The 16797-nt window shown below is 36.9% G+C and overlaps 2 protein-coding genes across 3 annotated transcripts in view; one reads left to right on the top strand and one right to left on the bottom strand.

The window, feature by feature from the left end:
* Sifr (SIFamide receptor) overlaps window positions 1-14684 on the bottom strand; it is an 87331-nt gene extending 72647 nt beyond the window's left edge. For both annotated transcript variants that reach the window (XR_013080392.1, XM_076774265.1), the window contains exon 1: window positions 13554-14684. Coding sequence is in view for 1 of the 2 variants with exons in the window: in XM_076774265.1 (XP_076630380.1) it covers window positions 13554-14115 (562 nt within the window). In the remaining variant the exon portion in view is untranslated. The remainder of the gene's footprint in view (window positions 1-13553) is intronic.
* On the top strand, window positions 1383-8470 carry LOC143347142 (uncharacterized). Its single transcript, XM_076776069.1, has 10 exons — window positions 1383-1577; window positions 1845-2097; window positions 2525-2628; window positions 2806-3138; window positions 3509-3784; window positions 5832-5940; window positions 6213-6316; window positions 6469-6801; window positions 7189-7464; window positions 8402-8470. Exons 1-10 carry the CDS (start codon window positions 1383-1385, stop codon window positions 8468-8470), a joined length of 2052 nt encoding a protein of 683 aa, XP_076632184.1.
* Window positions 14685-16797: the final 2113 nt, after the last annotated feature.

Below are 16797 nucleotides of genomic sequence, written 5' to 3'. Positions count from 1 at the left end.
GAAACGTTCACCAAGGTAATCAAAGCGCACTACTTGGTGTTTGAATTGATTATTGAAGGCAAAGAAAATTTCCTTATGCTTTGTTAGTTATACAGCAAAATTTAATTCTTCTAAATTTGTATTATGTGATTCATATACGCGTTACGTATGTGGCTTATCTAGTATAGTAATCTTCTATTTTATGTCCGTATAAACAAGAGAAACACAAACCGTATGCCATTTGATCTATTTAATAAATTTTAATATTACATAATTAAAAACGTGAACTACGTCAAAAAAATAGCAATGAAGAAACAAAATGTTTTATTCGTTATTCAAAATTATTATCTGGATAAGAATTTTGCCAATTTGTTTACCAGTACTGGTCAATTTTTCACTTGTTACAGATCATGAGTACCGCAGCATCGTACTTCACTTTACTGAGACGAAGTTCTGAGACTACAAATCAATCTTGATTAGTAACAAGCACAAATGATTTCAAATGTAGTTACTTCGAAATAAAGGACTTTCGTCTCCAGCAATATGTAGATATTAATTAATATTTCTATTCTGCCAGACAAACACACTCGGTTGAACGGTTTTTTTTTCGATACTTCGAAATGTTGTTTATCACTAAACGAATACAATGGCATTGCTGAAAAATATTATACCGAACGTGGAATAAATTACTTCATTTTTTAATCTTGCCTCTTCGAGAAAATTATCATCTTACAAAATAATAGAGAATATAAGACATGAAAATTATAAATATAAAACATATCGAGAATACAAAGTGTTCTAATAGTAATGAAATACGAGGTAAACAAAAATTACTATTTTCGAAGTTCTCGTTTCCCATTTCTTCTCATTACGAACCATAAACAAGACCAGTAATACGGATTCCGATGATCAATGACTTAACCCGCGGAAAAAATTTCCAATTCCTTCGTAAAAGTCGCTCAGCAACGCATCGCAAATCGTGCATTAAATTTCATTCACTTCGAATGGAAAGTATCGGTGCAGGATGCGAGGACAGACTAAGAAGTATAGACTCAACGTCTATAAAGTAACAATTCACACTTCGTGACGAGTGCTGCCCGTTTTCGCAAGACGGTGCCGACACATTTTGTGCCTGAATAATACATAACGCATTGTAACAGCACTCTTTCCTTCGAGCCCTGCGCGAAGACATCAATCAGTCCCGCACTTCACGTTTTCTGTTCTCGACGAAACGGCCTGTGCACAAAAAGAGACGATAACTTTGCGAATGATTAAAAAAGAGAATACCAGATCAAACTGCTATCAAAGTGTAACATCCGTCGCGTGTCACGATCCGTATACTAGAATAGTTGTCAGGAATTAAAAAAGAAATCAGCTGTATCGTTTGTCACTCGATGCACGCCATGCCAACGGAACAGGTTTCAGACAGTGCCGTCAAATTGACTGCCTTCTTCATGAAGGGGATCGGTTTGTGGAGCGCGGACAACGACGTAGAACAACGCCAGAGAAACTTCGCCCTGGGTTACACTATCTGGGCAACGGTGTTTGGCTCCATCATCGAGATCAGGGATTTGTATTACTCCAGGGAAGACATTGATGTGAGTACAATGAGTATAATTACAAGTAATATTATAAATATTACGAGTAACTGTGAAGACTTCGTCGAATGTTTTACTTCCTGCACCTCGATTGAATTTTTAAGCTGGTTGGCTCTAGGAATTTTATGCTCGTGATTACATTTTTGGTATTTCTTAGAGTCGAGTAGATCTATTTATTTATCGCAGACGTCTCGATATTCTTATCATAGTGGTGCAAATCTGTACCTTCGTTAACAAATAAATAAATTATATAATTGCTTCTTTCAGACTTTTCTTTATGTTATCTGCAACGTTTTGTGTCTTACACTGATAAACTGTAAGTTTTTTCTAACACTGGCGCGCAGAATGGAATTCATTGACTTGCTTACATATGTGAGGGATCGTTTCTGGAATAATAGTTATTACCATCAGGAGGCAGAAATCATAACACAATGCAGAAAAACTTCTATTTTTTTTGTTGCCTTTGTTACCATCACTGCCCATGGTCCTTTTTGTTGTTATATGGCGGCACCGATCATTGGTGAGTTAAAATAACATTGCGCTTGTGCATAATCGTTGATATTAAAAGTATCTAAGTAATTTCAGTACAAATAGGAAGTGTGTTTCATGCAAAAACGAGACGAAAACATGCAATAAAATTTTATTCTATGAGAATATTTTATGAAATTTTGCAGAAATGTTATTTACACATTTCGTTGCTTTAAGGATAAAATCTATTCTTTTATCCTGGCAAGATAGTTAAAATGAAAGTTATATCGTTTCTGTTGATTTATAAATATGTTTGATATAGTTTTCAAAAAATTAAAATGTATAATAAAGATTCAATGAATAAAATACTAAAGAAAAACATTTATTTATTTTGTAACTTTATTAATTTTGACAATTTCCTGCAAAATTACATAGGAATTAAACGAGAAATAAGATTGTTTATTAAATTTGTTCTACAGCTAATATTGGAAAAAATGAATCTGACAGAATACTTCCATTCAACATGTGGGTCGATTTACCCATAACCATCACACCCTACTTTGAAATACTCTTTTTTCTACAGGTACCATTGCTTGTAATATTAAATCACATGAGGTAATATGATGTTGTGACGTTATATTAGACAATAAATTTTTATTTTCTGAGGAATATTGCATTATTACTATTAAATTATCAAAATAACTTTCTCCAGAAATATATTCATCGGCTATTAATAATAAATAATTGTCCATTTACATAGGCGATAGCACTATATCCGCTTGTCGTCTGTTACTTTTGCTTCGACAATATTATATGTATTATGTGCATGCAATTGTCTGGTCAGTTCCGTATACTTCAGTACAGACTGACGACGTTATATCAGGCAGAAGAGGAAAAGAAGGATGTAAATGCAAATATCAGTGTAACGTACCGTGCAGACCAATCCTACGAAAAATTAAAAAATTGCGTCCGACAACACCAAATGCTTATCGATTGTTGCGCGAGGCTTGAGAATGTATTCACGTTTATGATCCTGGCACAAGTAGTAATCTTCAGTGTACTGATCTGTTTCACTGGGTTTCAACTACTATCGGTTTGTATTTGACGTATTGTACGTAGAACTATTGCCAATAATTATTAATCACCTTAAAGAGAATTACGAAAATTATTTTCCATGTTAATAATTCAAATTCTAAACTACATAACTATATCACATTAAAATCGAATTGTACGAATCATAAATGGTGTCTCTTAATTTCTTAAACTGTCTCATAATGTACAAAATAATGACATTCGCAATCAATTATCATGATGTCCTTTCTATGAAAGAATTTTTCATTAGAACTGATCGGTGAAACATGGATTTGGTAAATATATTTTCCAAGTAGAGAAATGATATTTCTTTCAGAAAAGCTACAACAGAGAAAGAAAAATCATAATTCTTTTAATCGTCACGCATACAGGAAACTACGACCATCGCGAGACGTTGTAACTTCGCGTTCATCACAATAGCCAGCTCGATTATGCTGTTAATGTTCACCTACAGCTGCCATGGTTTGGTAGACCAGAGTGATAACGTTGGCATAGCAGCGTACTCAGCATTATGGGCGCATATGCCAATGAACCGAGCTGGGAAAATGATACGAAACGATCTATCGATGGTCATTATACGATCCAGAAAATACTGCTGCGTAACAGCCAATGGATTTTTCCCGATAGCATTGGAAACGTTCACCAAGGTAATCAAAGCGCACTACTTGGTGTTTGAATTGATTATTAAAGGCAAAAAAAATTTCCTTATGCTTTGTTAGTTATACAGCAAAATTTAATTCTTCTAAATTTGTATTATGTGATTCATATACGCGTTACGTATGTGGCTTATCTAGTATAGTAATCTTTTATTTTATGTCCGTATAAACAAGAGAAACACAAACCGTATGACATTTGACCTATTTAATAAATTTTAATATTACATAATTAAAAACGTGAACTACGTCAAAAAAATAGCAATGAAGAAACAAAATGTTTTATTCGTTATTCGAAATTATTATCTGGATAAGAATGTTGCCAATTTGTTTACCAGTACTGGTCAATTTTTCACTTGTTACAGATCATGAGTACCGCAGCATCGTACTTCACTTTACTGAGACGAAGTTCTGAGACTACAAATCAATCTTGATTAGTAACAAGCACAAATGATTTCAAATGTAATTACTTCGAAGTAAAGGACTTTCGTCTCCAGCAATATGTAGATATTAATTAATATTTCTATTCTGCCAGACAAACACACTCGGTTGAACGGTTTTTTTTTCGATACTTCGAAATGTTGTTTATCACTAAACGAATACAATGGCATTGCTGAAAAATATTATACCGAACGTGGAATAAATTACTTCATTTTTTAATCTTGCCTCTTCGAGAAAATTATCATCTTACAAAATAATAGAGAATATAAGACATGAAAATTATAAATATAAAACATATCGAGAATACAAAGTGTTCTAATAGTAATGAAATACGAGGTAAACAAAAATTACTATTTTCGAAGTTCTCGTTTCCCATTTCTTCTCATTACGAACCATAAACAAGACCAGTAATACGGATTCCGATGATCAATGACTTAACCCGCGGAAAAAATTTCCAATTCCTTCGTAAAAGTCGCTCAGCAACGCATCGCAAATCGTGCATTAAATTTCATTCACTTCGAATGGAAAGTATCGGTGCAGGATGCGAGGACAGACTAAGAAGTATAGACTCAACGTCTATAAAGTAACAATTCACACTTCGTGACGAGTGCTGCCCGTTTTCGCAAGACGGTGCCGACACATTTTGTACCTGAATAATACATAACGCATTGTAACAGCACTCTTTCCTTCGAGCCCTGCGCGAATGCATCAATCAGTTCTGCAGTTCACGTTTTCTGTTCTCGACGAAGCAGCCTATGCACAAAAGGAGTCGAACGTTTCGCGATCGACTACTAAAGAGAATCCTAGATCAAACCGCTATCAAAATGTAATATCCGTCGTGCGTTACCATTCATACGCTGGAATAGTTAGGAATAAGCATGAAATCAGTTTTATCGTTTGGCACTCGATGCACGCCATGCTAACGAAAAAGGTCGAAGACGCGTCTATTAGATCGACGGCTTTCTTCATGAAGTGGATCGGCTTGTGGATAGCTGACAATGACATAGAACAACGCCGTAGAAATTTTGCCCTAGGTTATAGCGTCTGGACATCAGTGTTTTCGACCATTATGGAGTTGAGAGACTTGTATTACTCCTGGAACGATGTTGACGTGCGTACAATGAATATACAGTTTAGAATGTACGAAGTGTGTTTTTTTAATTTATTATGAGTAACTGTAAAAACTTCGTTTAGTGTTTTACTTCCTTGATCGGATTTTAAGGCGTCTGCAAATATATTTTATTGTGGTGTGTGTGTTGTTTAGTTTAATGAATTTTGCCTTATGCTCGTGACTGCGTTTTTTATCTTTCTTGAAGTGAAGTAGATCTGTGTTTATCAGACGTGCTTCGATGCTCTATACAGATATTTTTTTCTTGCACTTGTTTTTCCTATTGCAGCGAAGATAGATATTGATTTATTCCAACGTGAAGTGAAATTATTTAATTGCCTCTTTCAGAGTGTTCTTTATATTTGTTGCAACCTTCTATGTCTTACACTGATAAACTGTAAATTGTTTGTGACACTGGCACACAGAATGGAATTCGTTCAAATAATTCTGTACATGAGAGACCATTTCTGGAATAATATTTATTACTACCAGGAGGCAGAGATCATAGCCCAATGCAGAAAAACATGTTTTGTATTTACTATAGTTGTTACCGCCTTTGCCCACGCTGCTATTTCTTGTTACATCATGGCACCGATCATTGGTAAGTTAAAACAACATTGGGTGGATCTAGTAATTCTATTAGTAGAAATGGGAAGCGATAATAAAATTGAATTTTATGAAAACTTGTACAAATGTTCTTTAGACCTACTAAGAATTTAGTTGTAATTATTTCAAGCCACTTTGTTACTTTAAGATTAAACCCTACTTAATAAAATTTAATTACTTTTTACTTTTATTCATTTTGATAATTTCCTGCAAAATAGCATTAGAATTAAATAAGAAATAAGATTGTTTATTGAATTTGTGCTTCAGCTAATGTAGGAAAAAACGAATCTGATAGAATACTTCCATTTAACATGTGGGTAGATCTACCCGTAGCCATCACACCCTACTATGAAATAGCCTTCGTCGTACAGGTACCAAAGCTTGTAATACTAAATCATATTCTTACAATATGAAAAACTTGTCTCATACAATACTGCACTTTTACAATCAAATTCTCAAAGCAACTTTCTCCAGACATACATTAATCGACTATTAATTAATTAATAATTTTCTATTTACACAGGTGATAACGTTATATCCGATTGGTGTCTGTTACTTTTGCTTCGACAATATTTTGTGTATTATATGCGTGCACTTGGCTGGTCAGTTCCGTATACTTCAATACAGACTGACGACGTTATATCAGGCAGAAGAGGAAAAGAAGGATGCAAATGCAAATATCAGTGTAACGTACCGTGCAGACCAATCCTACGAAAAATTAAAAAATTGCGTCCGACAACACCAAATGCTTATCGACTGTTGCACGAGGCTTGAGAATGTATTCACGCTTATGATACTGGCACAAGTAGTAATCTTCAGTGTACTGATCTGCTTTACTGGGTTCCAAATATTATCGGTTCGTATCTGACGTATTGTATATAGAACTGTATCAAATAATTACAAATTTCCTTTAAGACAATTTCGAAAACTATATTCTATATTAAGTTCCTTTTGTTGCTCGTGACAAATGAAAACACATTCAAATTTAATCATACCAAACACGTGAATCTTGACCATTAATTACTTAAACTGTCTCACAATGTCCAGTAGTAAAGTTCGTAATCAATTCTTATAATGTGTTTTCTATGAACGAAATATTCTAACTGGATACAACATAATGTATAGTTTCTTCGAATCTAAACATCAATTTTGTAAATATATTTCCCAAGTAGGAAAATTATGTTTTCATCGAAATCTGCTACAGAGAAAAAAATTATAATTCTTTCAATCGTCACACAAGTAGGAAACAACAAGTACCACAAGACGTTGTAACTTCACATTCACCACAATAGGCAGCTCGATTATGCTGTTGATGTTCACCTACAGCTGCCATGGTTTGGTAGACCAGAGTGATAACGTTGGCATAGCAGCGTACTCAGCATTATGGGCGCATATGCCAATGAACCGAGCTGGGAAAATGATACGAAACGATCTATTGATGATCATTATACGATCCAGAAAATACTGCTGCGTAACAGCCAATGGATTTTTCCCGATAGCATTGGAAACGTACACCAAGGTAATCAAAATTTAATTCTTCTAAATTTGTATTATGTAACTCAAACTGAATAACTTATCATTATATACGCGTTAGGTATGTGACTCATATACCTACATATGAAGGTATTTTCTTAAAAATTCGTTTTTGATTTTTAATAAAATTATTTGACATTCTACAGAGATGTTCTTTAATACCTTTTTGTAGGCATCCATGAGCACTACTTCACAAATAAATTTCAATCAAATACATTTACTATTTTAGAAGTTATGGTCGTTTGAATATTACACCATTTTTATGGGGTTTTTCTCACTTTACGGGATTAAGACAACTTTTTGAAGATTCTTTGGAGTCTAAATATTCTTCACCAAAATACGCGTTGTTTGAATTTCGAAACATTAAAATCCTTCGATTCGTTCAGAAGTTATAATGTTTTAAAGATATCCCTGGAATTTCAGTAGAACGTAACATCTGGTCAGACATTAGATTTTCGGCAAGGAATTTTTTACTCGAAAATGCGTAGGATTTCGGGGGTATATCTATTCATCAAAAATGATTCTAATCGACCCCCCTAACTAAAAATAATTTTTTTAGAACGATTTGAAATTTTTTTTTGACCGAGAAAACGTTAGGACTGACATAGTCCAGGGCGATTCATGCATGACCGGTAACGGAACCACTCCTGTCACCTACCGAGGGGGGGGGCAACCGATCTGCCCCCTTACTGCGTGTACGGGGTTAGTTCGTTCGTGTAATCAGCTACGCTAGGACGCACAAAGGGAAAACAGTCCTTCCACGCTATATATTACGTATCTATATATTAAAGTATTCTATAAACTGTATGTGTGTTGTCCTTTCTGCGTTCACCTTCACGTTGCGCCATCAACAAAAAAGCACCTACGCGAATTTTTTTTCTCAATTTCTTTACTGGTACTCCTGAATTTTTCACTTGTTACAGATCATGAGTACCGCAGTATCGTACTTCACTTTACTAAGACAAACTTCAGACACTGCAATTGAATCTTGATGAATACCAAACCCAAATAAAATTACAAATACTGAATTTTCAAATGTGTTTGATTTCAAATGTAATTACGTAGAAATAAAGGTCGTTCGTCGCCAGCAAAATGTAAGTATTAATTAATATTTTTTATACTGACACTACCAAACAAATGATTTTCTTCGATGAAGAAGAGATCAGAGGATTGCTCACTGACCTATCAAATTCTGAAACGTTCTATTTAATGATTTCAATTTTTCTTCGTAAAACCCTTTTCATACACTGCAACGTAACAAATACTGAAAGCTGAAAGTGAACGTCTTCTTTCTGTTGCTTTGTATCGCTACGGGCTCGATAAAACAATATAGTTTGTATGCGGAATGAGCCGCGAGTCGCTCTAGACGAACCTGGAGGACTTGAATTCGTCGCGAAGAACATAAACGTGCGCCAGTGCGTGTTAATGACGTCTTTAGTCATACGACTGGTTGATAATTGGCCGCTGAAACAAGTCTGGAACCTCACGGTCGGTCTCTCTGTTTCTATATGCAATTACATCGACCTTTTAAATTCGAAACAAAACCGATCTTTTGTGTAATACGAGTGGAAAGTATGATATCACCGAGTAAAATGGTTACACCTGAATGGACGATACATGAAAGTCGTCGAAGCTGAAGCTTCTATTAAATGACAATAAATTTTGATGGATACCATTTGACCTAGAAGAGGATCGTATGGGTCGAAAACGTAATCAGAAATATTTATATCGATAAACTTTTATGGGCGTTGTTTGACCTAGTAAAGAATACGATGGGTCAGCAATTAAAAATATTTAATACAAGAAATGGAGAATGTCTTTCAGGAGGATTCAGATAAACGCGTAATTATGTTTCATGGTTCTGAATTATCGGAACGTGAAACAATGTCTTTTTTGTTAGAAAGTTGTTCTTACAGGAAGTGTTAACTTCGTCAGAATTCGTTGAAAGGAACTGGTTTGGTGTTTCAAGATTTTTTAATTTATGTATAAAAAAAAGGTACGTAAAAGTTAGAGAAGATTGATGTCCTTGAGGAGTTTGAAATTGAAGACTTTCGTAATAGTGTATTCAATATCTCCATCCTTGACCTACACGTTTTCTTTGTCTTCAAATTCAGTGAAGATATTTAATACAGTATCGAATGAGAATGTTAGGTGTAAATATTTGAAAGGACATTATTTGTTACGAAAAACAATGGTATGGATCGGAGATATAATTCGAAATAGTAAATGCAGAGTAATAAAAAAGATAATGATTCGTAAAAGCCACGAGAAATAAGACGTTTAAATGTCCCTCTGGAATTGAACGATTGGAAAAACATGCGTAATAAAATCTTATGGTTCCTAAAGATGAAGATACCGAACATAATTTTTTTACTTGCACAGTTGTTCGTGTCAGTCCTCAAGGTCACGATTGTTTACATGGAACCATATGTTTTTATCTCTTGCACATTATAGCTACTACGAAGACGCGAGGCATGTGTTACAGCTTGACGTCTGTCAGTTTTAAACAAGCTATTTTTACTTGCTATTTAAAACAAAAAAATGCAATTTTCATCGTGGCTCTTTCTTATCACTGCATTTAAATAACTATAATTTTTTCTGTAAGTCCAAACAATTGGAAGAATTCAATGCATACAAATTTTTTTCTCCAATTCTACTAAAAATTGTAAACGATGGATCTAACAAGGTTCTCGAACAAAAAAAAATAGATTCTTTCTTTCATAGAGAGGAAGTAAACGATGGATATCAAAATTTAATCAAATTTCGATTTCCGCCCCTTTTCAGTGGGAAAAATGGACGAATCTGGCAAGCCAACTCGTATTCTATTTCTGAACGAAAAGCAGAATAATGGAAATTCTGATATTCCAAGGCAGAGACCAATTGACCGTAAGGGCGATACTGTGAAACTCTGATAAGTATCTACCGTCTTAACAGAAAATCATTCGCGGTAAAAAGAAAAATATTATGAATGATAAAGACGATTGGTAAAGAATGCAACCCCGTCAAAAATCATGATAAATCCCTATCGGTTGTAATTTATTTCCAGTAAAGATTCAACACGTGGAAATCAAAAGCTGTCAGTTTTTAGTTAAACGAAAAGAAAAAATTGCGTGTAATGCGTTTCAACGCGTCTATACTGTTCTCATATCCCTAACATAGACCAATAAAACGGAATTAAGGTCGAACTTCGATCGATAAATCCCTTAGATCTGGACGACCCTGAAAAGTACACTAATCTTAATAGGCGACAAAGCTACCGATCAAGGAACGAAGAGTCTCGTAAAAGTGACGTTTACAATCATGGCCTCCTACGATCGAGCTCGAGCTACAAATGTTCGCAATCGTAATTACATTGATGTTACATCGAATACGCGTTGCACACATAATGATCTCAGCTTAATTGCACGCCGTCCCAGCGACAAATTCATATTTGTCCACCATATGCCTTGTTATCCCTTGGCATTATCGGAATTAACTGACCCATTTAATTAATCGTTATAAAATTGGTCATTTACATCCAACCGTTTATTATAGTCTCATTCCTGTTAATGATGCGATGAAACTAGGATTTTTCGAGGTTGTGTCCTAGCAATAGGACCAGCAATTTTGGCCAACAGCTTTTCAATGAATTTACGTGAATTTACACTACAGTATTACCAGTGTTGCAATAAAATATACATGGTAAATTAAAAAGTTGATTTTGTACAAACAGTCTTCGAAATACATCGACGTATTTTTGCCAAGTAGGTATTACGTACGTTACCCTATATTAAATCGGTTCAATAATTAGAATGTTGGGCTACGTATATGAATTTGATTAATTTTGCAAATTTATATTCTAACTAATTAGCACGGTAAATTGGCACGCGTTATATGAATTATTTGTCTTATTGCTGTATATTAATGAATTATAAAACTTGCCCCCTCGATTGCCATTAGATAAATTATGTATAAATAAATGATGCGTATCGCTCTTCTATTGTGAAAAGTTTATGAATAATATTAGAAATACACGACTGCTTTGTTAACAGACGGGGTTAAAAAGTACAACTTACCGAAACTTAAATCTGAAAAAAGATGCTTAACACGATCGATCACAATATTTAAAGTTTTCTTTGCCTCGATAATTCGAATATAATATTCTTACTTCCGAAAATGAATTCTGTCTTTTAGCCTTTTATATCGAAACGCTTGCACGAGTACTATAGTCTCCATCATGCTACAATTTTCCGCCCAGTATCGCTTAAATATTCCCGCCAGACGCGTCAGAGAGAATTGCTCGATTAAAATCGGCAACCTTGTTGCTCGTCTCCGCGATTGATCGATCGAAATCCAAATCGGCAGATCGAATTCAGGAATTGAAAAGAAATCCGGCGAAACCTCCTTTGCACTTTGTCTGGGACATATCACGCGATTCCATTATTGAATAATTTATCCGCAGTTAGCCCGGGACGAAGCTGTCGGCTCCTGAAAACGGAATCTCGATACGCTCGGTGGATCGAGCGTGAACAGCGCCAGAGAGAGTCGCGAAAAGATCGATTCCGTAGTATCAAGGGAACCTTTCAACCCCCTTCCAATCCTGCCTCCAACCACCCTTCGAGGTCGAGAGAGGACTGGAACCAAGGGGGCGGATGGGGGTGGAACCGCGCGACGACAAATCGACGAACGGATCGCGCCCGTTTAATCGCCTTCGATCCAATTTTCCCGTTTTCCCAGGCCCCCCTCTGCACGCATGATCAATACGCGCGATCGATTCAATCGCCGACCGTTTACGTATTCGCAAACTTACACGAGAGCGTAGTATCAACAGCATTAAAGGATTAAAGGCTATTCCGAAGAAGAACGTGTTCGCGATTGCTGCCGGAGAGCTCGAGAGAATGCGCAGGATTCAGATTTAGCGATCGAGAATTTTTCAGAAAGGTTATATCACTGCTGGTCAGGATTATGTGTCGCTAATGGCATTGCTGTCGCAAAAACACCCTGGAACATCCAGCTATTCTCGCGCTAATTGAACGTAACGCTTGCTCTAGGGTCGTTGGTACGATTTCCTTAATATCGAGTTTTTTTAGGACCGAGTTATAGTCTTTACTGGTTTTAAAAACTCAATTCTTACCTTCGTTGTATATAACGAGAAAATAGCTCCTGTGTTATTTACACGTAAAACTAGCAATTACATTATATTATTATAAGGAATAGAATATCTAGTATAAATAAATCGAGGGTATTACTTATGGCTACTTGTAAAACTATGTGGAGTATTTAATATCTGGAAGGATTTGCGATCGAATATCGATCTTAAAAACTCTACGACCGAGCAAAAATTAGCCATCCATTTTCTTCCTTGACACTACACTATAATCCACTTAATCTTTGAACCTAAGAGGGCGAGTTAATATGTTGTTTTTACTTGTTTATGTCTTTCCATATTTCTGAGATTCACCCAAAGAATGTATAAATGTTATTACTTTTGCATTTGCTGCGAGCAAAATTGTCTTTGTTTGTCTTTAAAAGGCTAGCCTGGTCTAGGAGACAAAGGTTTATACTCTTTTAAGGTACTAGATACTACATACTCGATTTATATACTTGACATTCTCGGTTTCCGATAGTAGGCATAATTCCAGCAGTTATGGTCTTTAGAACCAGAGAGGTTCTTGTTCCACGCGATTTGTACTTCATACGTGTCCAAAGTTTTAAGCCAATCGGTTAACTATCTCGAGATACTTTGTCCACCAGTTTGAAAGACTTAGTTTCAGAAAAGACGGCTTTAAAGTTTCGACATACAATGTTAAAGCATATAGAACTTCAAAGTTCCATTACTTCTACAATGTTTTCAATTTCGTTAATCCGTTTTATCGATGCATATACTCTGTGCCTAGAAACGTTATCAAAATTCTCAACTCGACTCCATTGATTTGTTTAAATATCAAAGTAATACGTAAACCTATCAAATTTAAAAATGTAAAATGTTTCCCCCTCATCTAGAGGTTGACTACTAAATGGACATTCATTCAAACGATATGCAGTTGACTCAAACACTCTTCCAGCGCCATAGCAATAAAATTTCCAAATACTCACGAACGAAGATGTTGCTCATCAAGGTGGCGGGCAAACAGAACACGATGACGAGGACATCCGCCACCGCGAGGTTGACGATGAAGAAGTTCGTGACAGTCCTCATGCGCGGTGACCGGTACACCACGGCTATGACGAAACTATTGCCGATCAGACCAACGACAAAGACCACGATGTAGGCGACACAATAGACCGCGGACATGGCCATGCTGTGCCTGTAGAGGCGATCGGGTATTTGCTCGGCAGTGGAGAGGTTCTCCGTTTTGCTGGCGTTCAGCAACCCTCCATGCTCGTCCATCGGCGTCCTCGGGTTGGTCGTGATGGCCTCGGCAATTAGGTTGTTCAGGTAGTTGCTGAAATCGTTTCTCATCTGTAGCAGGGTGGCTGGCGGAACGGCCGCGACGGTCGTCGCCGGCACGTTGCCATTGTTGCTCCTACGACGCGTGTCGACGTCGAACTCCTCGGAGTCCGGTAGTCGCAAGGATGCCATCTCCAGAAGCGGAGACGGTGGCTGCAGCATGGGTAATTTGATCGTAAAGCGTTGGCTCGAAGTGGTTTCGACCATGGGCCACGGCTGTCCTCGCGTCGATCCCGTCGTGTCGACGACCTCCAACCGTTGATCGCGTTCTCACCCCCCAACAACTACCCTGATTCGGATTAATCGAACTTACCGAACTCTTTTCGAGGGACCTCGTTATCCTCCCGACACCCGATCATCGGCGTACGATGGAAACTGTCACCGAGGAATCTTTACGCGAACAGGACGGAAGTCATTCCGCGCGGAGACTGGGGCGGCTGAATCACCGGGTACTTCCGCTCGGGGAAAGAAGGGAGCGAGCGCGTGGGTCGTATCGAGTTCGACGCTCCTCGAGAGTCAGCTGGCACGTGCACGGGAGCCCATCGAGTTCAGTTGCATCCCCTCGCGGGAAGACTGGCTGCCGATACGCGGCGGGAGGGCGAACGCGTCTTTCCTTTCTGCGATCGACTGATCCGGAGCGAATTGCAACGACCAGGGAAAACAGAGAGGGCGACGGACGCGGCGGGCGTCGGATGGATCGTTGCGAGATACGGTCCTGCAAGTCGACGAGTACGATTTACGAAAATGTGTACCGGCCGAATGCTGGGCGACTAATGAGCTTGGTTTAGAAGACGACTGCGAACTGCCGCGAGATGCACCCGTAGCGGCGCGGCGGCTGGCTGTCTAGCGACATGGAGCACCGCGCAGGCGCAGCATCAACCGGCACATGCACCCGCATGCGATCTACGCGCGGTCATAGGGACGCGGAGGTAGGGAAACGGGAAGAGCACCCGCGAAATTCCGTCCCGAGTAACGAAATAAAAATATTTACCAAGGCCGTTTCTGCTGTTGGGCCGCAATTGTTATCGCCAAACGGAAGTGCGCGCTCTGCGTTGATTAAAATCCTAGGTGAGACCGCTCGCCACGACTTCGAGCTTCTCATGGATTTTTGTAATCGAGACAAATTTCTCTTTTCTCAGGGTGATACATGTTTTGAGAATCTTTGATTACATCTTCACCATTAAAAAGAGGAGTTATTTTTTTTAAATAAACTTGTGTGTACGTACATACATTGAGGTATATGTTTGTTGAAATCCTAGGTGAGATGCCACGACTTTAAGCTCCTCACAGGTCTTTGTAATCGAGACAAATTTCTTTTTTTTCTGGGAGATACATGTTTCAAGAATCTTTAATTAGGGTTTGTCTATTAAAAAGAAGAGAAATTTGTTTTAAATAAACTTGTGTGTAGGTATGTACGTAGGTGTTAAAATCCTAGACACTTGCTACGACTTCAAACTTCTCATATTTTTTGAGAGAAATCTTTAGAACAACAGATAACGAAAGACTCATCTTTTACTCTGTATTTGCAATTTTTATTTAGACAAGAATTTTGCCTGCCCGTTGACGATAACTGTTAGGCACAACCATTATTCACCGGTCCTAAATTTTCAATAGTTTGCGAAGATAATCGCAACGGAAATGTATGAAAATTTTATTAACACCAAGGGCTTTATAAATAAATACGAACCCATTTCATTATATTTTTGAATATTCGTTGCCTGCATTCCGTGTGCAATTTAATAATTACTCACGAGGGAACACAAGTTGCGAGGCAGGATAGTGGAAAGAATTTCATAATTTCAGCGGCGCTGGTCAAAGTAGTCTATAAAAGAAAAGAAAAAGAGAAACGTTTACGCCAGCTATTTCTATAGCTCGGTCCAACTGGATTTCACTTTAAATATTTCAGTCAGCTTTGCTTCAGATATTTCAGTCCTGGGATTGCAAGGTGACAGACTCTATCTGTTTCTTCTCCCTGTAATATAACCAGAGACAATTACAAACTGTGTACTATTTTTCCCCAATCACAATATTAGTAATATCCATTTGAATTAATTCACTTCTAACTTAAACGTGTATTTGGGTTACTCGTACGTTTCTTATTTAATAGTTTTAATACAATTTTAACCGTCACGAAGGAAAATCATATTTAAGATGACAAATAATATTTACGCAAGATACTTAGGATGATTAAATACCTGTTAACATTGCGTTTGAAATTTAATGTGCATTTGTATCTAGAAATTAAAAATGATATTTTCGATCGAGTCTCTGTGTTCGATTAGCCCGATTCATAAATTCATGAAACATCTACTGATTTCATACGCGAATGTTAAATAAACCCCAGACTATTATGATATACGGAGTTGAATAAATATTTAATCAGGTGTAAGCTAATCTAGAAATACACATAAAAAATGTAGATGCGTATGTATACAGCTGTAAAATGGAGTTTCAAAAATACAAAAGCTTGAAGTAAATGATACGTATTGACACCAGAGTCATATGTATCAGTTGTCAATAAGTTGGTAAAAAAGTACGAATAACAAATACAAGGGCACTGTCTGTTAATGAATTTCTTCATTATTTTAACATAGAAGACATCTCTCGAATAACATGGTATGGTAGAACCTCGATTATTGCAGAAAATCAGGGCTGAAAATTCCTGTAATAATCGAAGCAACTTCTACTTAAACAAGTTCGAAATTTAAATCGAAAGAATGGTTTTTCATAAAATAGTAATAATTTTTATTCTCGACCGTATAAAATACATCTGTAAAGTTCAAAATATATTTCTGAAGAAATGCACAATTTATAACGGCTATGGAAGTTCTGGAAATTGCTTCCATATTTCTCCTTTGAGACGACGAAAAGAATAACGTTTAGAACGTT

This window comes from Colletes latitarsis, chromosome 10, assembly GCF_051014445.1.
Source record: "Colletes latitarsis isolate SP2378_abdomen chromosome 10, iyColLati1, whole genome shotgun sequence".
Classification (NCBI taxonomy): domain Eukaryota; kingdom Metazoa; phylum Arthropoda; class Insecta; order Hymenoptera; family Colletidae; genus Colletes; species Colletes latitarsis.
Note: the sequence above shows the minus strand (reverse complement) of the source record. Positions and strands in the feature narration are given on the sequence as shown.

Excerpts from the sequence above, each read along its gene's own strand:
- LOC143347142 (XM_076776069.1), top strand. The coding sequence starts at position 1,383 with ATGCCAACGGAACAGGTTTCAGACAGTGCCGTCAAATTGACTGCCTTC. Across the intron at positions 5,941-6,212 it reads CATCATGGCACCGATCATTG|CTAATGTAGGAAAAAACGAA; the intron begins GTAAGTTAAAAC and ends TTTGTGCTTCAG. Across the intron at positions 6,802-7,188 it reads CTGGGTTCCAAATATTATCG|GAAACAACAAGTACCACAAG; the intron begins GTTCGTATCTGA and ends TCACACAAGTAG.